The sequence below is a fragment of the Sparus aurata genome, chromosome 21 (genome assembly GCF_900880675.1).
Source record: "Sparus aurata chromosome 21, fSpaAur1.1, whole genome shotgun sequence".
Taxonomy (NCBI): Eukaryota; Metazoa; Chordata; class Actinopteri; order Spariformes; family Sparidae; genus Sparus; species Sparus aurata.
In genome coordinates this window covers 33,218,785-33,243,716 of record NC_044207.1, presented here as the reverse complement: position 1 = coordinate 33,243,716, position 24,932 = coordinate 33,218,785, and the positions used below count along the sequence as shown (strand labels likewise).

Below are 24,932 nucleotides of genomic sequence, written 5' to 3'. Positions count from 1 at the left end.
TGCCCCGGACTATGTGCTGAGACCCTATTTGTACTGTTGCTGAAGTTTGGTGCTGTTCTGAGCATTATTTGTGGCTTTTTGGTGGCGGTTTATATTTGGATCCATTTACTGCATTGTATTGTTGTCGTGCTTTCCTCACTACCTGCAAGCTAATTTCCTGTTGGCTTTGATTAGCTTCATTACAGCTTCTTACTGCCATTTCTCCTTTGAATGTGTAATGTAATGTAACTGTGATGGTGTGTCTGATCCGGAGCGCGGCGCTGACCTGCACCGTCAGGTGATAAAACCTCCCTGCAGAGTCAATAAGGCATCACATCACCGTCATGACTATCTGCAGTTTGTCGGAGTTCATTTCCAGCCCCGGGTGTCGTTCAGCAGTCACCGACTCTATAAGCACCTGTCACAAACTCCCAGGATGCCTTTCACCTCACATTCATCACTGCCGTTACGAAGCATGAAATGAGTCCGGGAGGCAGGGACGGGCGTGACAGCGCCGTCTGCTCCTCACAGAGCTTTTATCAGCCCCAGTTTGTCCTGTGTTCATTGTGTTCTGGGATAACAAAGTATGAAATGAGAAGCAGGTTTTATTAACGGCGGTGAAAAAGTCTGCTGAAAATGTTTTTCCCCTTTGTGTCGGGCTCGCTGATATGCGTGAAGTGTATTGTTCCACTCATTCCTTGGTGGATTTGTGAACAATGTTCGTCCGTCAGTGTTATCTGTATATCTGCTCACCTGAAGGTCAGTTTCATGTATATTCATTGCTGTATTAATGTGCGCGGACACGGTTTTCTACACACTGACCCAAAATCACTCCAGGAGTAAATGTCCTCCTTTTAATTCAAGCACACAGAACCGTATTAAAGTGACGCGTGCCGTTTATATCTATAGATTTTTATGACTGCTTTCCAGCAGACTTGGTTTTCATTCTCCTGTTCAACATGTGATGAGAATCTTGCAGGCGGACCACTGAACTTTGACTCCTTGTGTTTTCTTCCAGATACGTGCGATCTCGTACGAAACACGACATCGACATGCGTATCGGGATTCACTCGGGCTCCGTGCTGTGCGGCGTGTTGGGACTCAGGAAGTGGCAGTTCGACGTCTGGTCCTGGGACGTGGACATCGCCAACAAGCTGGAGTCTGGAGGGATCCCAGGGTGAGTAATGCTGAACCATTTAAGGTCTGTTGGTTGTGGAGACAGACAGGAGACAGGATGCACAGCTGGGACTGAACTACAGATGTTGGTGAGTTGGGGACACTGGTGACGGTCGTTGCTTGATGTTTTTGTTTTGTCCATCCTGGTCACAGTCTTGTGATCGGAGGTTTCTCAAGAACGGCCTGAGGTGGTCAAAGGTCCAATGTTGAGGTCACTGTGACCAAACTTCTGTCCAAATCTCGTGAAAGTGATTTCTTTGGGACGCCTGGAGGGAGTTTCTTCAAATCTGGGACAAAGCACTTTGCTGATAAAAAGCTTCAGGTGACCTTCGTCACAACACGTGACAAAGCTCTTTATCAGTCCTCTATAAAGGTATTCTGTAAGTGTTTCTCACTGGAAATTACTCTCTGATTTAAGATATCCCTGACCTGTAGCTTTAACTGATGCAGACACAGACAGGAGATCTGTGATAAGTGCTGGAACATGTTGGACCTGCAGCCCGAGCTCACTGACCTGACACGCCAAGAACTTCATTCACACCTGAGCTGCACTGATCGGCTGGAGGCGTCTCTGAAATCAGCTGCTTCAAACTGACATGCGTGATGTTTATTATTAAAGGAGGGCTGTGTTAACTAAATCTGCTGCAAAAAGGTTTATGTCAGTTCATGGTCAAGAGTTTTAGCGATAGATTGTAGCGTGCGTCCATTCTTTGTCCTCGTCTGTACATCCTGCAGGAGAGGATTTGGATATTTAAGTGTCTCTAATTTAAATCTGTGTCACAAATTCAATCCTTTTTCTTAGTTTCTTTGCTTGTTTATGTGTTCCGATTCTTTCTTTCTCATTAAAGCTCCACTAATCTGTACCTTATAGATCCAGACTGAATGAAAAGACTGAGAAACACTCTGCAGGTCTATGAAGCTTGTTTAGTATTTACGGCGAGTTTCCTCTCTGGTTTAGTCTCGGTGTTTCCAGCAGCAGGCGGCTGTTTTCATCACCTTACGCTGTTTTCTCAGCAGCAAACAGCAGACAGACACAGTCAGACACTAGCTGCTGAAGGAAAAAGGAGCCTGTAGCAGCCAGAAATGAATATTGGATGTGCCTCCAGCAGCAGGACGGTAACACCTCTCCATTGTGCTGCTGGGTCTGCTGAATGTGTCAGTAGGCAGCTGGTCCCTCGCATCTTAACTTTAAAAGGTGGTGATGTGTCAGAAATCTGTGTCTTGTTTGCCTCCTAGTGGCCAAAACAGCTCCTCCTGCAGCTTCGACACTGACCGTACTCTCCCCGTCACATTCCAGGAGGATCCACATCTCCAAGGCGGCTCTGGACTGTTTGAACGGGGACTACGAGGTGGAGGAGGGCCACGGGAAGGACCGCAACGACTTCCTCCGCCGCCACAACATCGAGACGTACCTCATCAAGCAGCCGGAGGAGAGTCTGCTCACCCTGCCGGAGGACATCATGAAGGAGGCGGCCAGCTCGGCCGACCGGCGGGCCAGCAGCACCACCTTCAACGAGGCGTCCTGGAGCCCCGAGCTGCCGTTCGACAACATCGTGGGGAAGCAGAACGTAAGTCCCGCCGCTGCTCGAAGTTCGAGTCGTGTTGTATCACACTGTGGAAACACGTCTGTCTCCACAACTCGCTCTGCATCTGAGGGTTAAACTGCTGCTTTTATTCAAACATGGGCATTCAAACATTTGGTATGGGTGAGTAATTAAAGATGTTCTTCAGACCAAATAGAAAGCAAAGTAAAATAATCTTTAAATTTAAGAATACCACTGTAAGCCTCAGCGCGGGACGCAGTGGTTTCTGGAGATGGACGTGTTTGGCGGTGCATGGGAATCTTCTCGCCTGTTTGTTAGTCGTTCTGTCTTCTTTTGTTTTTCTGGGAATGAGTGGACGGCTTTCTGCGGAGAGATTGTGTTGCCGTGGTAACGCGCCACAGTGTGTCAGCCTGCCTGTTTGTGAGGATGACGAGCTTCTGACTGTGTGGCCCATTAAAACATCCCCTTCATCCCTCCTTCACTCGTGGGTGTCCTCCTCCTCCTCCTCCTCCTCCTCCTCCTCCTCCTCCTCGAGGCATCATGGTGACATTTTGGGTGTTTTGTCTGCGAGATTCTTGATTTTGGAAGCAGTGCAAGGATGCTTTTTTTTTTTTTTTTTTTTTAAAGGTCACTTCATCCGGAGCACCATTTTACCGTCTGTCGGACACAGATGCTGAAGTGCTCATACACAGCAGCATTCAGTGTGAGAAGAAATGATGAACAAATACAGCTTTTAATTGGATTATTGCACATTAAAGCTAATATGACACAGGTCTTATTATAAAGGTTAAACACACAAAGAGCAGAGTAAAAAGCAAAGAGGTGATGATTATGTGTCTGTGTCTTGTGGTGGACCCGATGATTCTGGTCTGGTTTCTGGATCCATGAGGTCCCTGGAGGAGATTTTAAGCTCTGCTATGCAGATGATACTGAACTCTTCTACTGCAGATTTTTAAATAGCCATGTTGTTTATAAACCATCAGAAATGAGTGAGAATTATTAATCATATTAACAGAAGAACTGTTAGCTGTGTACTTGCTACAAAAACACAGATTAGTTCAAACTAATCGATTTCTTTTGTTGCAACTTTACGTCTGTTTAGCGTTGATTTTAAACATCGTGGTTCGGCTTTAAACACCTGTTTTATCACCACGATCACAGGTGGAAGAAAACAAAGAGTTTTGGTGCAAACATCTGCAGCTCTGTTAAGAAACGCCTGCTTCTAATCTGATGAACAGGATGGAAATCCACTGGTGTGACTGGTGTTAACGGTCCCAGTCTCCTGTCCAGTCAGCTAATAAGGCCTGTAGCTCCACAGCCAGCTGAGCTACATGCTAACAGCATCTTGTGGCCTCAGACAAAGGTATCTACAGCAGGTGTGCAGTCAGCAGTCAGTAAGTAATGCTGGCTGCTACAGTTTGGGATCTACCGTCGTGCCTGGATGGTATTTCTGACGTAACGTGGTGAGAAGCGACATCTTGACAACATTTTACGTCTAACAATGTTCTTTACTGTGAAGAGCACCACAACAGTGAGCCGGGCTGGCAGAGATGAGACTGCATGAAGCAGGTGAGGCTCAGGGTCACTTTAAAAAGCCGGTCCGAGTCATTCACACACTCCTGCATGGAGGTGTGTGTTGTCCCCCACACTCACACTCACACTCAGATATGTCACCATGTGTAATAGCTCAGAGGGAAGGTGGTGCTGGTGGTGCTGGTGCTGATGGTGGTGAAGCTGCATATTCAGGCCTGCAGTTGCATCCCCAGATTGGTTTGAGAGGACGAGCTGTTCCGCCTGGCCGGGACTCCGTGTTCCTCCACCAGAACCAAGCGGTGACTTTGTGGAACCTGCTGTTTCTCCTCCAGGCCAAAGAACATTCAGAAACACGGGCAGAACCAGACGACAGTGTGAAGTAGATCAGAGCGGCAGCTCGTGAGATATGTGAAGGACACGCGGACAAGACGGACGGATGAAATGAATTTGGACTTTAAATTCTGTCTCATTAAAGATAAAAAGATAAAAACCCCTCACAATGAGACTTCTGTCACCTTCCATGATAACTCGTCCTCACTCACACAGTTTTTGGTCTCACCTCCTTCAGCCGTGAGCTAACGCTGAACTCTGCGTTACCTCTTGTGTATATCTGTGGATTTGTGCAGCTCCTCCTCCTCCTCCTCTGCTGCTGCTGTAGGCCTGTCAGCAGCTTATAGCGGTTGCTGTAAGTGTGCGTTTGCATGCAGAGGAATGTTATTTCTGAAATGTGCCACGTCTTTGTTTCTGGCACAATGAAAGCCTGTCAGGACAGTCGTTTCAAAGAGCGGCTCTTTGCATATCAAAGGCTTCTCGGAGGAGTTTTTAAGTGTCTTTCATGTCGTCGCTCGGCTCTGCCTGCAGCCCAGCTTCTCGCTCTCCGCTGGGTTTTCTGTCCTCCGGGTCCCCGTCCTTCCCTTCCTGTTGGTCTGATTTAGTTTCAGCGTCACTGGATCGAGGACAAGGTGGAATATGAGTGTGTGTGTGTGTGTGTGTCAGTCAGGCATAGGGGAAAATAGAGAGTGAGTGAAATATATGAAAAGAGAAAGAGCACGCAGTTTTGTTCAGTGATGTGTGTGCGAGAGTTTTCACTGCTGCCAAACAGTTTGACCTTTCACTCTGACATCCATACGTGTTGTAATGATTGAATCAGATCGACACAGACACTTTAAGTTAGCGTTCAGAGCTGTTGGGCCTGAACTTTTGTCTGATACTTGATCTTACTGACGGGACTCACAGGATATGTGAGGCAGCCGTCTTGCATTCGCCATCGTGTTGTTACGATCCTGTATGTGTTGGACCTTAAAACAGAGGAGAACAGTTATCCACACGTCCTGTGACATCTGAGACGTGGGTTTACTCTGTTCTCGACGCAGCTTCTTATCCCACAGAGTTTGTGTCAGAGGAGAAGCATCATGGCCGCCTGACATTGTTTACTTACTCAGATTTGGTTTTTAATATAATTTCTCCCTGACCTCTGTCACAGGGCGGAGGCTACGTGGTTGAATGGCTTCATTGTTTGTCTGTTTTAATTGTGTTCAGTGATGCGTCGTGCTGCAGCTTTATTTTGAAAGTGTTCCTGTGTCTGACCTCCTGCTCCACTCGATCTGCTCGGTGCACTTTGACGAGTCTGCCGCTGTCAGAAATAGATTCACACGTATTCTCCGGCGCGGCGCGTTGCAGCGGCGTCTCGTTGCAGGGAACTTGACATGGACGTGACCCGTGGAATCTGGGGCTGCGCTCACTAATGAACCCATCTGGTGCGTTAACAACATCTGAAGTGTTGGAACAACAAATCACGAGGGTTAATGTGCTGGACTGTGTCTTGGTCAAGAGCTGCTGGCTGGCTGAGTCCTTTTGCTCAGCCGGTACAGTGAGAGACATAAATACACAGCTACACACTGACATGCACAACCGGAGCCTCCATTAACTGTAAGTAGCTGTTTGACGACCTGCAATAAAGAGTAATGACGGATGATTCATCTTCTTTACATACGGCTGCTGGTGACAGCTCTGTGCAGACGTCTGTCCGCACGTTATCTCCACATCATCCTGTGTTTCATGGTGAAGCACGCTGATGACTGCTGAATAAACAGCATCACATCCCGTCCGTCGCTGCGTCTATGGGAACTATCAGGACCGACTGCGGTTATCAGACTCTCAGGATTCATCAGCTGGAAAGACTCGTCGTCCGGCCGGCCGGCGAGCTGCAGCCCTGAAATCAGACTCCCAGCTCCGTGAAGGCTCTCTCCACCGGCTGAGTGCCTCTGTCTTTACCTCTTTCATGCTTCGCTGTGTGCCTGCTGGCTCCCATGATGCACAGCACTGTCACACTGCTTTCACCTCAAAGGAGGTTGTGTGTTTCCTCAGAAGACCCACTTACTCCGTGTCGCTGCGCTGTGAAATCAGGGCCAAAAAGAAACGGCTCCATTGTCACGTTTCTCGTCCCGGTGTGGGTCTGTGTCGGTGCTGCTCCTCTGAGGTGTCGACTCTCCTGTCAGCTGAGGAAACTACGGGTTTAAAATGATGTAACATGGCTGCTGGTCTGAGGCGCAGCAGCTCCACCTCCATCTGAACGTTTGTCTTTGGTTTTGATTTGCAAATGTTTGGGGCGTAAATGTAGAAGAAAACCAGAATCGCTCTAAGAGGCTGTTCAGACCTGGTGTTGGCATCCAGCTTGAGCGAAGAAGAAGAAGAAGAAGAAGAAGAAGAAACATCAACAGAGTGGATTACACTCCACCTGACCTCCATGTTGTTCACTACCAGTGGATTTTATCTCTGCTTTCTCTAAACCTGCCGACGTTGTAGCAGCAGATGTGATCCAACCATTGAACCGCATCACCACCAGACTCCCTTTATAAATCACATGATTTTAAGAGTTGTTGAGCATCAAGGAACTCGAGCACCAACATTGATCAGCTGTTTGAACACACTGTTTACACTGATTTCACCATTTACACTCCATTTATGAAAGAAGAAACATGTTATTGATCTAAACATGTCACATGTTACAAAGATACTAAACAGTAACAATATAGGCTACTTCTTTGTCCCCGTGGAGAAAGTCCCCAGACTCTCTTAACAAATGTGTCAGTTTAGTGAGTTGTTGAGTTGGAGACACTTTATAAACTCTGTGACACTCTGTCTCTGACTCATTCTGCATTATTTGGACCTTCTTGTTAATTTGGCATTAAATTTGATACATGAAGCCGACTATTTACCACAGCATCACCAGACTCCATTAACAAATGTAGGGATTTTCAGAGTTGTTGAGTGAAAAAGAACTTTATAACGCAGTGAAACTGTGTGTGTGACAGATTGTAACTCATTGTGTCCTTGTTGTAAATTCAGCATTAAATCTTTCAGCTGAAGTTGTTTGTCTCCTTGTAAAAAGTGTCAGTTTGTGGCAGCATGTCTGTACCAGCCTGTCTGCTTCTGTGTCTAAAGTGCTAAAGTCTTACCTGCCAACATTGATCAGCTGTTTGAACACACTGTTTACACTGATTTCACCATTTACACTCCATTTATGAAAGAAGAAACATGTTATTGATCTAAACATGTCACATGTTACAAAGACACTAAACAGTAACAATATAGGCTACTTCTTTGTCCCCGTGGAGAAAGTCCCCAGACTCCCTTAACAAATGTGTCAGTTTAGTGAGTTGTTGAGTTGGAGACACTTTATAAACTCTGTGAAACTCTGTCTCTGACTCATTCTGCATTATTTGGACCTTCTTGTTAATTCAGCATTAAATTTAATACATGAAGCCGACTATTTACCACAGCATCACCAGACTCCATTAACAAATGTGGTGATTTTCAGAGTTGTTGAGTTAAAACAAACTTTATGAACATTCTGAAACTGTGTCTCTGACAGATTGTAACTCATTGTGTCCTTGTTGTAAATTCAGCATTAAATGTAATACATGAAGCCGACTATCAACCACAACATCACCAGACTCCATTAACAAATGTGTCAGTTTAGTGAGTTGTTGAGTTGGAGACACTTTATAAACTCTGTCTCTGACTCATTCTGCATTATTTGGACCTTCTTGTTATTTCGGCAAATGTTCTACATGAACTTCTGTCTGTCTTTGAGTAGAAACATGGAGTCTGTTTGCTCCAGTGCTGTTTGTGTCCATTTGCATATAGAGTGAGACGCATGTTAATCACTCAGGACGGATGTTGAGCTGCTGAACTGATTGCACGTTTTGTTAATGATGCTCACTGATGTCAGTAACGATCTCAGACGACCCGTTGAGGCTGAAGAGAGTACTCCATCATGGAGGTGCAGGACGGGTGTAGATGTCGAGGATGGACCCATGAATATGTATGTCCTTAACTTTCATGGCAATCTGTCGGCTAGTTATTCCAGTTTGTGCCACAGCGTCGCTCCAGATCCTCCGTTTGGCCCGCAGCGTGTTTGCGGTTTACATAACGGCCCGGCTGCAATCCTCTGAAGAACACCGGCTCCAAACAAGTCGTGTTGCTCTCTGGCTCTAAAGTTAATCTGCCGCCCGACCCGACATGTGAGACGTGCAGCACATGAACATCCTCTGATTCTACTACATGTTCACGTTGTGTGATCTGAGCGCCGCCCCACCCCCCGCCTCCACTTGACCTTTTCCCTGGCATCATGTGTTGGCATTTCCAAGACACAAACATGTCCCGTTATTAATATATATCACAACGTGTAACCCCATACGGCTCCACCATACAGCCAGCCACTGCTCTGGGCCACATCGCACCGGCTGGTTTAGAGGAGGGAAATGTCAGGGATGGAAGCGTGCGAGCCTCCAGGCTGCATGTGCGCTTCTTCAGGGACGCGTACGCTCAAAAACAATCATGGCAGCGCGGCTTATAACGACCTTCCTCTCCGAGCCGTCGTGTCAGGAGTGGACGGCTGAGGGCAGCGGTCCTGCTGACATTATGAGGTGGCCTCTGAAGAACTGGATCCACCTTTCAGATGTAGAGACGCGCTTCTATTCTCTCGTCCATTTTAAACCCTGCTGGTCCAGGCAACAGCCGAGGGGAGATCCCAGTTTCCTCCGATAGCTGATGTGTCTGTCCGTGAAACAAAGAGGGTGAAACATATATGTGAGTTTGTGTTACTTAATAACTGAGGAGACAAACAGGAGAACTGTAATCCTGACAGACGGCAACCAACAACCAACAACACACCAGGTGATCATTAAAGTTCTCCTGGACTTTTCATACGCTGTGTAGGCGACACAGGTAATGAAGTGAGTCTGTGACACGAGATCTCATTATCAGTCTGCACTCCACCTGGTGTCACATTTCTGTGTCGCAAAATGTCTTCAGAAACACATTTTGCAGAGTTACAGAAGAGAAAGTTTCCAAACGAGCCGCCATGTTGGTCCAGTTCAGGAGAGGCGTTCATCCAATCAGGCGCAGCCAGTTTACGATAACATTTCATCTTCAAGAGCAACATTTATGTATGTTATAGCGCCAGGCTCAGTTCATGTGATGTGTACGTGGTGACACTCACACATCACGACACTGTGGTCTCCACTGAGATGAGCTGAGATCCTCCCAGAACTGAGAACAGGGTCCACGTGTCATCAGCACCAATCTGCTCCGGAACACGACGGTCCTTATCTGAATCTGAACCCGTCTGATTGTCTTCGTTGTGATGAAGCTGGTGTGTTTTCTGCTCCGGGTGTGTTCAGGATGTGACCCACGTCTCTGTTCACATGCAGCACAGGTTCAGTCCAGTTCTGGTTCAGCTCTGGTGCTGCTCTCTCTCTCTCCTGGATCGTCTGATTCTTTACATCTCTTTGACTTTCATCTGCTGGATTAAAATGAAAGATTAACGTATGTTCATTCCCTCACTTTATAATATTTATTATAAATGTTCTGAATGTTTTGGTCGGGTGTCACGAAACAAATTGCTTTAAAATAATATTAAGTGTTTTGACTCGTCTGTGGGTTGAATATCCAACATCTCGAGCATCGCAGCACCTTCAGTGTGTGAGAATCCCTCCCTGATGTTGATAAATGCTGCAGTTTCCTGTAATTTGTGAGGCATTAAGCAATAAACCTCCAAAGTGCAGTAATTTATAATCTCCAGGTGGCTTAATTAGATGAAATCGCTCTGTAATGACGGCTGGCGACCGTCAGAACGGCTAAAAAAGAAAAAGAAATCCTTTAATCAAGATGAGCCTGGAAATGAACTTCTAACGATCTGTGTGATGGATTTCATTTGTTAAAGTTGTCGCATTCAGTGAGGCGAGGTGAGACGTCTGATTGGCCGGAACCGGCGAGAGACACTTTTGGAATTTCTCACACATTTCTCTCATAATCACTTCGGCGGCTGCCGGCTCTGCAGGGCTCAGAAGCTGAAAGGGTAATTTGTTGGAAGTTGCCACGCGGCTGCTTTAGCTCCCAGCTAATGGTGGAAGGCTAATGTCAGCGGCTCCGAGAAAATGACTCCTCACGTATGACCTTTATCACTTCCAGCTCAAGTGCTTCACTTGAACGAATGAATGCGACAGCAGCTCACCATGACGTGCTCCGAAGTGCAGCACGTCAGTGGACCGCAGGAAGCTTTCTGTATGTGCTTTAGCTCACTGACGAGGAACTGTGTGTGCTTTAGTTTTATATGAAGTAAAGCACAAAGATCTTTGTGTCGGGATCAGACGACACAAGTTCAGGCAGATTTCACACGGTTTGGTCGTGGCTGACAAAATTTCCAGTGTTGGGAAATGATGAGCGGACGTGCAGAGAAACACTGAAGAGCAGTGATGACGTACTGCTTGACGCTGACCAATAGGATGACAGCGTGGTGTGATGTGACCATGTGAACATGACGAGGAAGATGAAGAGATGCTTCGCTGAGCTGTGGAAGCAAAACGCCGGAGGGACGACCACGACAAAGTCAAAAAAGAAAAACGTTGCTGAGAGGTAGCGGAGGCGCTTCAGCTACCCAGTGAGTAACATGCTTGCTAACTATGCTAGCTGCGTTAGCCATGATTGACATATTCCCGTCCCGCCTCCCTGATGACGAATGAACCATGTAGTGTTGCCAGTCTCCCGACCAAGACACATCAAGGATTGCAGACTATCGTGAACGACATAAATATCATGTAGTCTGATGGAAGGTGATCATCCAGGTACTGATGAGTCCACCAACATCATCACGTCTCAGCTGTTGTGGACTAAATGTGACTGTGGTGTCTCTAAAGCGAGTCACCGTACGCTCATTTTCATTTAAATCATCTCATCGCAATTCCATCAAATTATAAAAGTCCAATTCAGAACCATCAGAGCGGATTAAAAGAGGAGCTTTACGGAAGGTTACGATCTGGAGTGTGTCTTTGTCTCGGGGAGCGAAGGAAGGCTGAGTGGAACAGGAAGTGATGGAGCGGTGAATTAAAACCTGAGGAGAACCATTTCATCTACAATTCACCATTGTTACACATGAATGTCGCGCCGGGTTGTTCTGGATGACGACACCAGGCTTTGTGAGAGTTTCCTTTAAAAAGGTTCAGATGGTTCTGTTCAAGTCGCTCTGTGAAGATGAATCCATTAAAATAAATGTTTCACGATCGATGTTGTGTTTTTATCCACCGTCTGTTCTCAGCTGTGTCTTTTTGTCCATTTCATGCTTTTATTCCCGCCCGTGTTCATCCTCCTCTCCCATCACAGTCGCCACAGCTTCGTCATAACGAGTGCTTGATTACAGGCTAACGTGGATGCAGAGTGCCCGAGTGTTTGAGCGATGCATGACTCTGCTCTGAGCCGTCCGTCTGACTGTGAACGTTGCATTTTGGATCTTTCCCCCTTTTTTTCTTCCTCCTCCTTTTAATTTTCTCTTCTTTTCTTTTTTTGGCGTATGTAAATGACCGTAACTGTCTGTCTGTTCTTTTCTTTTCTTTTCATTTGTAACTTGAATGAAACAAAAAAAAAAAAAGGGGGACAAGCAGGTTCATTCTATGTGCATGTGCTTTCCCCCTAGACTCTGGCTGCCCTAACGAGAAATTCGATAAATCTGCTTCCAAACCATCTCGCACAAGCTTTGCATGTCCACTCTGGTCCTGAGGAAATTAACAAGCGAATAGAGAGCGCCATCGACTTACGGAGTGGCGATAAGTTGAGAAGAGAGCATATCAAGCCTTTCTCACTGATGTTTAAAGACTCCAGCCTGGAACAGAAGGTAGCTGGGGTTTTAGACAGATAACTGTTTTTTTTTCTTTCTCTCTCCCTCCTCACATCTATTCTGAGACGAAGACTTTCAGAAGCAAAACAAGAACCAACTATTTTATTTTTTTTTTTGTTTCCCATCATGAGTAAGCTAAAGGCATCGTGGATACTGTCGTGGTATCGCAGAAAAGAAAAAGAAAGCATGGCTTATTTTTTATTTTGTTTTACTGTATTGACACGAGTCAAACTGTGGAGTCAAAGTGAAGGACGCAAAATAATCCAAACTTTATTACTGACGGAGTCTGAAGTGCCAGTAACAACTATTATACACGCCAAAGACAAAATATCAATAACATCGCCAATTTATAATTCAGTTCTCGTGCTTGAAATGATAAATTGTGATAACATTTTCTTGTTCCTTTTCACAGTATTCCCTCGTTTTTTAACTGTGACACAGATTTTCAATTTTGGAGTTTAATTGAATTTAAAGAAAGTCACATTTTAAAGATTAAAACTGAAATTGTAAGCATCACTGTCCTTGTTTATCTCTGGAATATCTGTTAAATCCTCACCTTCAGAAAACCAGACAGGCGAAACAAACAAACACACTAATAATAATAATAATATAATAATTACACCAGAAGGTATATTTAGTCTGTTTTATTTCAAGTTGTGTGAATATCGTCCACCGGAGTGAACAAATGCATTTTCAGTCACACTAACAATTATTACAATCTACATAATTACTTATTTATTTGGTTGAACGTCATATTTCATGTGTTTCTTTGTGTGTGGCTCTCTGAGAATAACAAGATTTAACAGATATTGGAGACAGTTGTGCATGAAAATGTGAATTTTACATTAAAGTGAAGAAGTCAAATGACGTTTTTTGTCAAAACATGAACTTAAACAGCCGACAGAAGTTATTACGCTTGTTTTTTTAACGTATTAATGTATTAATTGGTTATAATAAAAGGTTTGACACTTCAGACTCCATTAATGTTCATGAGTTAACACAGAGAAGCTGATCTGAGTAGATTCACTCAGAGATAACAGATCAAACATTAAACCAGCTGAACGGTGACTCATGTTTCTTTCTGAAATTCAGTAAAGTCAGCTTTGATTTTGGCGTCGGCGGTCGTAGAACAGTCGGCGGATGTTTGTGGAGACTTCAGAACCTCCTTCAGTTTACTCATGAGCCAAAGTCCACGTCCTGGACCTGTGACCCTGTTACAGTCTGCTGGAAAAAGTTGACTCGTTCAACTTTTTCTCTTTTTTTTCTTTTTGCAGGAGCGCGTTGCATTCACCAACGAAAGAGCCGAGACATGTTTCAAATGTTCGTCTTACATACCCCGAAATTATGAAGTACTTATCAGACATATTAGACTAAAGTCAGTGAAATATGTTCATGTAAAGTTACAGCAACAGATCAACATCAACAACAGTCTTCAGTTTATCCCTGCAGACCAACAATCAGGTCAGTCATCACAAACTCATCCTGTTCAAACCCAAAGAACTTCATTTTTTAATCTCTAAATCCTAAAGTTTCCCAAGACACCAGACACACGAGGCTGAACGAACCTCAGAACTCCAAAACCGGCACATCCACATCCTCGTACCTGAACGATTAGATAGGTTTATTATTCCCACAACACCTGTCCCCGGCCCTTCACCTGGTCGTAGGATAAAAAACGACGTGGTTAGGTTGAGAAAAACATCGCTGTTTGGGTTTAAATCACCACGTTCCTACTGTGAATCTGATCACAAATGTAAAAAATGACTTCAGCTGCTGGAGGAAACATAAATATTCATGTTTTAAGATCAGGCTCAGTTTACACCATCAGTCAGAACCAGAACATGTAAAAACAGATTTGTGACAGACCTCGTGCTACAACTGCAGAGTCAGGATAAATAACTCAACAAAACAAATCTTCTTCTTCTTCAGGGTGTTTAATCTACCTCACGTCTTCTTTGACACACGTAACTGATAGTTACAGATGATAATGAGGAGATGTGAGTCGTGGTGAGCAGAAGGTGTCTGCGGGTGTTTTCTCTGGTGAATGCGATGCTCTCCTGCAGCTTTTTGTTCAGTTGTTGTTCCATGAACACGCTCACCTTTAACCTTTCAGTTGACGTCCATGTCGGCCCCTCTCCCTCCTCCACATCTGTGTTTCCCCGTTTTAATCCCACTGCCATTTTCAAAACCTCTCCAGGAACCTTAATTTTTTTTGGGTTGACCTCTGAACCTCTTCAGTAAATGTGCAGTGATTTGCTGTTGACCTCCCTCCATTTTTCTTTTTTTGTTTTTGTTTGGTTTTTTTTGCCAAAGTTGTGACAAAACGTGACGCATCCTCTTGCTAATTTCCCAGCACCCTTTGAGAAAGAGACCGAGCGAGGACGGGGCAGCGGGGGTCACTGGGGAGAAAGTCTAGAGATCTGAGATGAGTCCGGCTGTCGGTCCAGATCGGTGACTCATGAGTCTCACATCAGCGCAGGGCTTCCTTCAGGAACGGCTTATATCCACGTTCAGAAACACCCGACAGGTTACAGTTTAGCTTTTTAACCAAAAAACGATTGTTCTGTATGTTTGGAGTGAATCTAAAAGGTTCAACAATTTGGAAATCCCCTAAAAAAACGTACTAAACGATGATTGGACTGGACAGAAGTTGAGTTGTTAGCGCCGGCTAACTCAAAAGCTCATCGACGATCCTCCCCCGCCTCAGTTTAGCTCCTCAGTTAGCTTTGTATTTCTTTGTATTTCTTGAGCTCTCTGTTTGTGTCTCTGACTCAGCTAACAGCTAAAAAGCTAACGGCTAACAGCTAGCATTGTGCTTGTCAGCTTTGCTCCCTCCCCAGGACCCCACGGCTAACCCGCCCGCTCCTGTCTCTCTCTAACGCTTGTGGTTGAAAAACATCTGCATGCATCTGTGTCGTGTCGTCGGCGTGTTTGCGGTGCAAGTTCAACGTGTCCGGTCTTCTTCGTCAGTCTGAACACCTGTCTCTCCATCTTCCCCTCGCCTCCTTCCTCCTCCTCCTCTCTCTCTGCTCTTCTTCCTCCCTCTGGCGGTGCAGTACTCCCAGATGAGGGACGAGGTGTTCAAGTCCAACCTGGTGTGCGCCTTCATCGTGCTCATCTTCATCACCACCATCCAAAGCCTGCTTCCCTCCGCCAGGTAACAGAGCAGACTGAGAGAAGTTTTATCTCTGTATTAATTATTTTTAATACATTTAGGAGTTTGAAAGCAAAATCTGGAGAAAAGGTTTGGGACCCGCTGATTTAAAGTTGTTTTTTTTATCTTTATCTTGTAGTTAGAGATTAATTTCTCTTAATAATGTTATGTTTAGATCTGTTTATTATGAGAATGCACATTAAAAAAGTTAAATCCTATATTATATACACATATACGGAAGAGGATGAGGGCCACATGTGAATTTTTTTGGGGGGTTCTGAGAAAAAAGTCAGAATTCCGAGATTAAAGTCAGAATTCTGAGAAAAAAGTCAGAACTCAAAAAAAGTTTACATGTGCAAACTTCTGACGTTTTTCTCAGAATTCCGACTTTTTTCTCAGAATTCTGACTTTAATCTCAGACTTCTGACTTTAATCTCAGACTTCTGACTTTAATCTCAGAATTCTGACTTTTTTCTCAGAATTCTGACTTTGATCTCAGGATTCTGACTTTTTTCTCAGAATTCTGACTTTAATCTCAGACTTCTGACTTTAATCTCAGGATTCTGACTTTTTTCTCAGAATTCTGACTTTAATCTCAGACTTCTGACTTTAATCTCAGGATTCTGACTTTTTTCTCAGAATTCTGACTTTGATCTCAGAATTCTGACTTTTTTCTCAGAATTCTGACTTTTATCTCAGAATTCTGACTTTGAAGTCAGAACCATAAAAAACAAAATTCGCATGTGGCCCTAATCCTCTTCCGTACACATAAAATGTTGACGATGCTCTGATGTGTTGGTAAAACCCAGTCGTTAAAGCCTCGCTGCACAGCTGATGGCAGTATTGTTGATGTCATCGCCTCCACAGGATGGTTACCATGGTGATCCAGTTCTCGGTCCTCATCGTCCTCCATTCCTGTCTGGTCCTGGTCACGACGGCGGAGGACTACAAGTGTCTGCCCCTGGTCCTCCGCAAAGCCTGCTGCTGGATCAACGAGACGTACGCGGCGCGCAACGTCATCATCTTCGTCTCGATCCTCATCAACTTCCTGGCGGCCATGATCAACATCGTGAGTGTTTCGTTTCTCTCCGATAGATATTTGTTGTCTTCGCTGTGAACCGGCCAACGAGGACGCAGATATAAACTTTGTAGGTTTGCTGATCTGAGTGTTCTGACTTTGTTCTGGTTCTGGTTTTTACTTTAATGTTTGATGTTTCTGGTTCTTTCTTGAGGAGCTGAGTGAACCTCTGACACAGACATCTTGAGATATTAAAGGCTTGATGATGTATAGGGAGGAAGTCTGGTTATTGTACACTGATTCTGGATACCAACAGTAATTGTCCCCGCTGGTCTCTCACAGCTGTGGTGTGACTTCGACAAGTCCACCACCTTCAGGAACCAGACGTACAACGAGTCGGCCTCCATCCCAGACATCTGCTTCTACCCAGAGGTACCGCCTAAATGAGTTGTCTGAATGTTTGCAGTCACTGTCCGTCTGTTTTTTTTGTTTTTTTCTACACTTCTGCGACAGCGCCAAAAAAAAGGAGATGAATTAAACATCCCCGACATCTGCTGGCGCCCACAGGGAGGCCTCTGCTCAGACAACGGCGACTGATGGAGCCATCAGAAACGTCACGGAAGAAAAACTTCCATCATGTTATTTTTTGCTCACACAGTATGCAGCTGATTGATGGACTCAATAAGGGAGAAACATGTTTATAGCTCCGAGCCGGGCCGAGGCTGGTACCGCTGGATGTATATGTAACAGCCTGGTTTCCTCCAGAGGGACGAAAGGCTCGTTTATAGATACGATAAGACTTATTGACTTTTCTATCTCGGACAAAACCAGACTGGAATTTTAGATTAGACGCACAAAATACTGCTCAGTTCAGGACTTTAGGCTCAATAGACACTCCACCAACTTACCACTAGTTATTGTTAAATGGATAATCCGGTGTAAATTTAATCCATGGTCTAAATCACCGTGAAACTGTGTTAGACTCCCTCTGGAGAGATCAAGTTAGCAGACCGCTAATTTACGGAGTTTTATCAACCTCAGAAACGACCGCACGACAACAATACACTGCAGTAAATGGATCCAAATATAAACCGCCACCAAAAAGCCACAAATAATGCTCAGAACAGCACCAAACTTCAGCAACAGTACAAATAGGGTCTCAGCACATAGTCCGGGGCATCTAACCTCCGCTAGCTTAGCTGGATTTCTACTGAAAAGCTGACTAAATTTACCACTCTTCTGCAGCAGCTTCCTGTTGACGGGAAGTCCCGACGAGTCGATTACCGAGTGCGGTTAGAAATGCTCAATTCCGTTCTTTTCCCTGTCCGCTCTCGATAATAACTGTTATAAACTGGCAGGTAAGACACATATGAACTTTGATTGCTTTTCCATGGAGTCATAATCACACATTTTCATCCATGAGCCGCGGAACTCTACTGCACTCGGTAATCGACTCGTCGGGACTTCCCGTCAACAGGAAGCTGCTGCAGAAGAGAGGTAAATTTAGTCAGCTTTTCAGTAGAAATCCAGCTAAGCTAGCGGAGGTTAGATGCCCCGGACTATGTGCTGAGACCCTATTTGTACTGTTGCTGAAGTTTGGTGCTGTTCTGAGCATTATTTGTGGCTTTTTGGTGGCGGTTTATATTTGGATCCATTTACTGCAGTGTATTGTTGTCGTGCGGTCGTTTCTGAGGTTGATAAAACTCCGTAAATTAGCGGTCTGCTAACTTGATCTCTGGAGAGGGAGTCTAACACAGTTTCACGGTGATTTAGACCATGGATTAAACTCACACCGGAATATCCCTTTAATACTGATCAACCAGAGGAATTAAATTAATATCTTGAAAACTAAAAAACTAGACTCGCAACACAAACATAGAAGAAACTGAGAATAAAACTGAACTTAAACACTGGACGGATCCGTTGATGTTAACCTCTCTTTGTTTTTTCTCCAGTATTTTGTGTTCACGGGCGTCCTGGCGATGGTGACGTGTGCCGTGTTCCTGCGGCTGAACTCGGTGCTGAAGCTGGCGGTGCTGCTGGTGATGATCGCCATCTACTCGCTGCTGACTGAAGCTTTCTACACCTCGCTGTTCGTTCGCTACGACACCGTGCACCACAACACAGAGTGAGTGCTTCTACAGACGCAGTCGGTTATGAGCGTAATGTTTGCGTGTCTTCGTAGTTTGTTTGGATGCTTAGATTTAATAATTATATAGTAGACTTTATGTGAATAACACCTGAAAAACGTATCGCGGTCGTCTTTACCACCGGTCTCAGAGAGAACCTGCCGGGCGGTCAGAGGATCATGTGAGTGATCAATACAATTTAAAAAATCAATACATAATGAAACAGACAGCCAGTGTAAGTCCGCTGACAGAAGAGTCGTGTGTTCATGTTTCTCTGAGCCTGTTAAAATTCAACATCCATGACCTTGGACGGTGAAGGACGCCTGACTGATGAAGTGCTTTTCGTTGATAAGATAAGACAAACGTTATTGATCCCACACCTGGTGAATCTGCGTGTGACTGTAGTTTATTGTATTTATTGTAAACGTCCAGGTAAATGTGGGCTGTATAACCTGTTTAAAATATCTGATTTCAGAGATTTTGGACTATAAAAAGCACAGATGCGTCAGATATATAGCTGAGTGTCGATCAGCCTTTGAGTAATGGAGACTTGGCACAGAAATATTCATATTAACAAAGAACACGCGTTAGTAAACTAAAGACATGTACCGTCTCAAAAGCACGTCCGAGAGTATCGTTGACCTTATTTCTGGACATAAATGTGGCAAATGTGAGAAAACTAATCACGCAGGTGTTGTCAGCGCCTGCACAGTGACCTTTACAGTGAGGATGTGTGAAGGCACCTTGAGAATATAACCGGGTAATAAGAAGAAGGAGCACTTTAAGCCCTGGAAGCAGAGGTTTCCATAGAGTCAGATCGATTTCTTTAAAGTCCTCTGGGACACGAGAGAGAAGGTCGAGATGGAAAGACCTCCGAGGGAGAGGAACACGGACCCGACCCAAGACGTTAATGAAACTGTTTGATTTGGTCCTGATTCCTGAGAGTTTGTGAAGCGATGTGTTTTGATACCAAAGACATGGAACTATATTTCTCTGTCATAACCGTGTGATCTGTGCTGAGGAGCTCTTAGTAGATCTGTCCCAGCTGTTAATCCTCAGATCCTGCAGAACTTCTGGTTCTGCTCCAGTCTGAGCTGGAAACAAAGAGTCGTGGAGGTTCTGCAGGAAGATTAGGCGAGAAGATGTCAGTGTCATCTGTAAAAAAAACTTTTTGATTTGATGATATGAAATATTTTATTGTAGTTTAATTTTAGTCTTTAATGCCAAATTCTTTTTTTAAAATCTTCTGCCAGATTCTATGTTTTGTGAAGCCATGTTTATGTGGTTAACATAAAATCAGGTCATTGGTCAGAACTCCAGAAAACATAAACCAACACAATTAAACATGTAATATGTACAGAACGGGGGTCACTATCGGGAAGATAAGTCCCGACGACCGCTGTTCTGTACATTATCCTGCTTATTACACAGTTACTTGCCAACACGAAAGAGAACTTGACACAGTGTGTCTTTTTACAGTTTATTTGTTACCGTTCAAAGTGTTTTTCAGCAGAGAAATATAGTTCACCAAACCGACGTCGTTTCTCTTCTCCCTCTTCGCTGCTTTCCTCTCTTTTTCTTTTCTTGACCGGTGACGACAACTCAGCCTTTAGCCAAGAGTTGAAATCACCGTGTTTTCCAAGAATATTAAAGTTAATGTGAAACTCATCCATACTAGTGGCCTAGGAGGACGTTTTCCGATATGAAGTAGACTACAGATCAGCTGACGTCGCTTAGCAACTGAAGACGCTGGAGTGAAAAGTGACCGGACTACTTACAGAGCAAAGATTTTAGAGCGTGGAGTGATACGAAATACGTGAATCAGAGGTGAAAAGGCCACTTTCCTTGACGACGGTCAAATATGCTTAGCAACGGTCAGTTATACGAAAGTAATTGATCGCCGAACGTTGGGAAGGTTCATTAAAGTGAATGTAGCATTCTACAGCATTAAGAAGAGCCGTGTGATAATAAAAAGTAAAGCGCTGCATGCACATTTAAAGCCCGAAAACAAAAAAAATATAACATGACTTTGACTTGTTATTGCTCAACAACCTCCAGTTTGCCTCAGTGTAACAACCAGAGATCATCATGTGAGTAACCTCCTTCAGTAACTTCTTCTCTGCTGCTCCCACAGAAACTTCCTGGGGACCAAAGAGACGTCTCTGCTCCTGATGGCCATGTTCCTCCTCGCTGTGTTTTATCACGGCCAGCAGGTAAGAAACACACAACGCCTCCAGAGTTATCTTGTTGTTACTGTGTGAAGAAATATTTCTCTTCACGTTAAGGAGCTCTGAGTCGTGTCAGATCTTGTGCAGTTTGAACTGTTTAATGAAATGTGAGAGATAAACTTTGACAGGATCTCACCAGCAGAGGTCGCTGTGTTGTCGATCTCTGCATAATTATAAACGATGTGAAGCTGTGGACGGAAAAAAAACAAGTCTTTCCTTTAATGTGTCAATGCTGCTGCAGCTTTACACTTCTGCAGGTCCAGTTTTATGTTGTGGTTTGGTTAGGGTTGGGAAAAGATCGTGTTTTTAGTTTAAAGCAGCTGGTTCTGTCACCACGAACTCGTCTGGAAAATATCCTGAAGTCTTGCTTAAAACAGTTCCCAGCTTAAAATGATAATTAATTGGTCATTTTGAGGTCATCAGTTTCCAGTTCTTTGTCTTGGTATTGAAGGCAGAAATCCCATCTGCCTTCAATACCATCCCCCGGGATGAACGTCTACAGTGACTTGAGATTCAGTAATAAGAAAGGAGAAGACGCTCTCTGCTTTAAGAGGCCACGAGCCAACAGAAAGTGTAATCAAGCTTTTATAAACACTCAGCAGAAGCATTTCATCCATAACGATCAGCAGGAAACCCTCCTGTCGGCTGCCGTGTCTGTGTAATATGGGACCTGAGTGACTCTTCTTCAGACAATGAAAAGCAGGAACACCACTCGGTTCACACATTATACGAGGCATTGTGGGAGTCAGCAGCCTGGAGGAAACTGGTATCAGCGCTGCTTTCATGCTCTCTCTATGGAAACCTTTGATCACGCAATTCAGCGGCGCCGCGGCGGTCAGAGATGGAGGACGCACGGCCGTAATTGAAGGTCCTTTGTAGCTTCATAAATGTAGAAAGCAGCCGCATTTGAAGTCATCCAGTGGCATATTGATTTTCCCGGGTCAGCTCCAGCTCTTGTTTGGCAGAACAGAGACAATGACGGCTCAGCGTGAGGCGAGCGACGCTCCCCGCCCTGAAAGCTGCTCGCGTGAGAGCGCATATAAAAACACTGTTTGCTGTTTGAAGGGAGGTCCAGCGTGCAGCATGTGACCCGGTTCTGTGTTGACTGTTAATGATCCGATGTGCCAGGTTTCAACACAGCGTGAGCTCGGTCAGGACATCGGCTCCGTCCGGGTCAGAACCAAACAAACAAACAAACAAACGCTTGTTGTTGTTGTTGTTTTTCAAGCTGTCGTCTGGTTTTCATGCTTCCAGATCATGAGTGTAATATTGAACTGTGTGTTTGGACCCATGATTGTTCTGTTGTCGATATAAAGACCTGAAGTTAATTTAACAGTCTGCATTTCAATTAAAGTTTGAGAGGAAAGACTGTAAGATTTTTAATTTAAGTTTTACAAGCTAAGATGGTTAGAATGTAAAACTATTTGTCTACTACTTGGTAATTTTAAGGAGTCTAAAATAAGATCACTTTGTCAGATTTGACATTTTAGACTAAATCTAAAGCTTTGTGTCACTGTGATGTTCGTCATATATGCAAAGGAACGATAGTGAAACTCTTTATGTTTCCTCCAGCCAGCGTCTCAGCTGCAGATAAGCTATAAACCAAGTTTCTGTCTCTTCACTGTTTCTCACCTGAAGCTACTTTATACCTCCGGATCCATGCAAAATTCGTCCGTCCATTCGTACCAAACGTTCTCTCCGCTGGCCTACATACCTCCGTCCGGTTTCAGCGTTTTTGTGGACGTAACGCAACTTATCCTCTAGAGGGCGGTGTCGTGTCATAAATGACTGAGCCGTTGACACGGTTGCTGTTTGTCACGATGACTCGGCACTGTGGCATCGTATAAATGTATCTACCTTCTCACCAACTCACATATCTTCTCCTCCAAATTTTGCGCCATTTTTAAATGTCCAATGTTGTTTGTCTTTTCTTCTTCTTCTTTGAATTTCCGGCAACTACTCTCTTCTTCGATTTTCGCAATGGAGTGACTTCTGACTCTATACTGCTGCTCCGATTTCCGGTGGTATTGCTCTCAGAGGCAACGGATCCACTGACGGATGAAACGACCTCCTGATACGGACGAAAGGGTCTTTAAGGGGCCTTAAAACCTTTTCAGAAACACATTTTTCGCGTCCTGTTCAGCTGTGATGTAAAAAATAAAAAGAGTCTTAGAAAATAAATGTTTAAGCGAACTGAGAATCTGTCCGTTCACAGACGAGGTCATATTTTAAAGTTTTATTGACATTTCGCCTTCCTTTGAAAAGACGACAGGAAACTAAATGAAACGTTGCCTTGAATAAACTTGTGGATTTCTCTACTGCAAGTAAACAACTCCACAAAATAATAACCAGCGTCGGATCATTTTTAGACGCTCTAATGCAGAAATTACATCTTCACTTGTATATCAATCCGTCTGATCAATACGATGTTTGGACACGATCGTCCTGCTGCTGCAGAGAACAACAGCATCGAGCAGCCATCACAGTTTTTTCAGGAGGAGATGATGTTTGACGCTCGGAGCAAAGATCCGACAGAAACACGCAGCGAAGGAGGAAAACATATCACCGAACTAAACGGCGGAATAATGAAGCAGCTCCATCATTTGGCTTGTGGAAGGAGAACAAGGTTGTTGGATCTTTTGTAGCTGAAAACTCAGCAGCGTCTCTTTTGTGGAGAAACACACAGAGGGAGTAAAAACATTAGTTAGAGCCGCTTTCAGACGAGACGTTTAAGTGATTTGATTGTGTCGCCGAGAAGAGCCAATTAGAGCGGCGAGGAGATGGAGGAGAATCTTTTCATTCTTCTCTCTTTCATTACGAGAAGCTCATTCGGGCTGTCGTGTGCTGAGCGTCACGTATGATGTCTGCACAATAACACACAAAACAACCTCAACAATTCCCTTTTAAATGACGTGTAAGTGTACGATGCATTATGTGAGCCTGGAGAAACCATCCGAGGGAACATTACGGGGACTCCTTAAGTGTGTGATCGTGCATTAACTATGAGTAATAACAGATGATTTATTGATTGAAGCGGTTTTTAGACGCAGCATTAGCTTCCTTCACAGGAAACTGAGCCGCGGTCGTTCAGATGATAAACTAATGACAGCAGAGCACTGAAGCCAGATGAGGTTGTCCTTCATGAGCACAGCTTCCTGTCAGAGCGCTAATTACATTATCAAGCAGCGTGAACATGAAGCTTTTCATTACAAGGCTGCAAACTAGACTCTTATTTTGAAATAACGTAATAACTGAACAACCAAACACTTTCTTCATGGTGTCCTGGTTGTGTTGAGGTAGAAGGGTGATGCTGTCATGTCCTGTTATCTCCCCCCAGAAGAATCCAGTGGTTTCATTCTTTCAAATGTTCACGCTCAGTCCTGAACAGTGGTCTCTGGCTTGGCAGCCTTCTCGCCTAGCTGTCACGCCCAAAACAACCTCCAGAATGAATGTTAGCTAAGTACGTTCCTGCAAACTGTGTTTCAACTTCACGTTTGTGTAGGACTTATCGTTTGTCACAGCGTTGTGTTTATGCTCTGGTGGCACAAATAAAACAGCTGGTAGTGTTCAAAAAACATCTTAGTTTGGATTAAAATGCACGTTTTGATCGCTACGATCTCGGATGAAGATGGTCCAACTTCTGTAGAAAAATAGTGACTAAGAGTCGCTGATAAAAAGCCTGGAAATGTCTGCAGGTGTTCTGAGAAATATCCAGTGGTGCGACTGGAACTGTGGTCAGCTGCTTCACAGACTTGGTGACTTTAATACGGTGATAATCTTAAAAAATGCATATTATGCAGCTTTTACACCAACATTAGCATTTCTTTTAAAGCAGATCAACCTCTTGACACCAATTCCCACTTCCTGCACGGAGGACAACCCTGTGATTTTTATCTGAAGCGTTACGTTGTCCGTCACCGACGTCACAAATGTACCGGAAACAGTTTTAACAGAAGAGAAAACAACCACTGCATCTTAAATTCCTTCCTTACGTA

The 24,932-nt window shown here is 44.4% G+C and overlaps 1 protein-coding gene across 2 annotated transcripts in view; it reads left to right on the top strand.

The window, feature by feature from the left end:
* The window catches only part of adcy8 (adenylate cyclase 8 (brain)), a 77,160-nt gene that overhangs the window by 36,886 nt on the left and 15,342 nt on the right, over positions 1-24,932 (top strand). The window contains exons 6-13 of one of the 2 annotated variants that reach the window (XM_030403669.1): positions 998-1,156; positions 2,453-2,723; positions 12,208-12,405; positions 15,465-15,565; positions 16,430-16,631; positions 16,923-17,012; positions 18,536-18,708; positions 20,844-20,922. In XM_030403669.1, coding sequence (XP_030259529.1) covers positions 998-1,156; positions 2,453-2,723; positions 12,208-12,405; positions 15,465-15,565; positions 16,430-16,631; positions 16,923-17,012; positions 18,536-18,708; positions 20,844-20,922 — 1,273 coding nt within the window. The remainder of the gene's footprint in view (positions 1-997; positions 1,157-2,452; positions 2,724-12,207; positions 12,406-15,464; positions 15,566-16,429; positions 16,632-16,922; positions 17,013-18,535; positions 18,709-20,843; positions 20,923-24,932) is intronic. The other variant, XM_030403670.1, reaches the window with a different exon arrangement.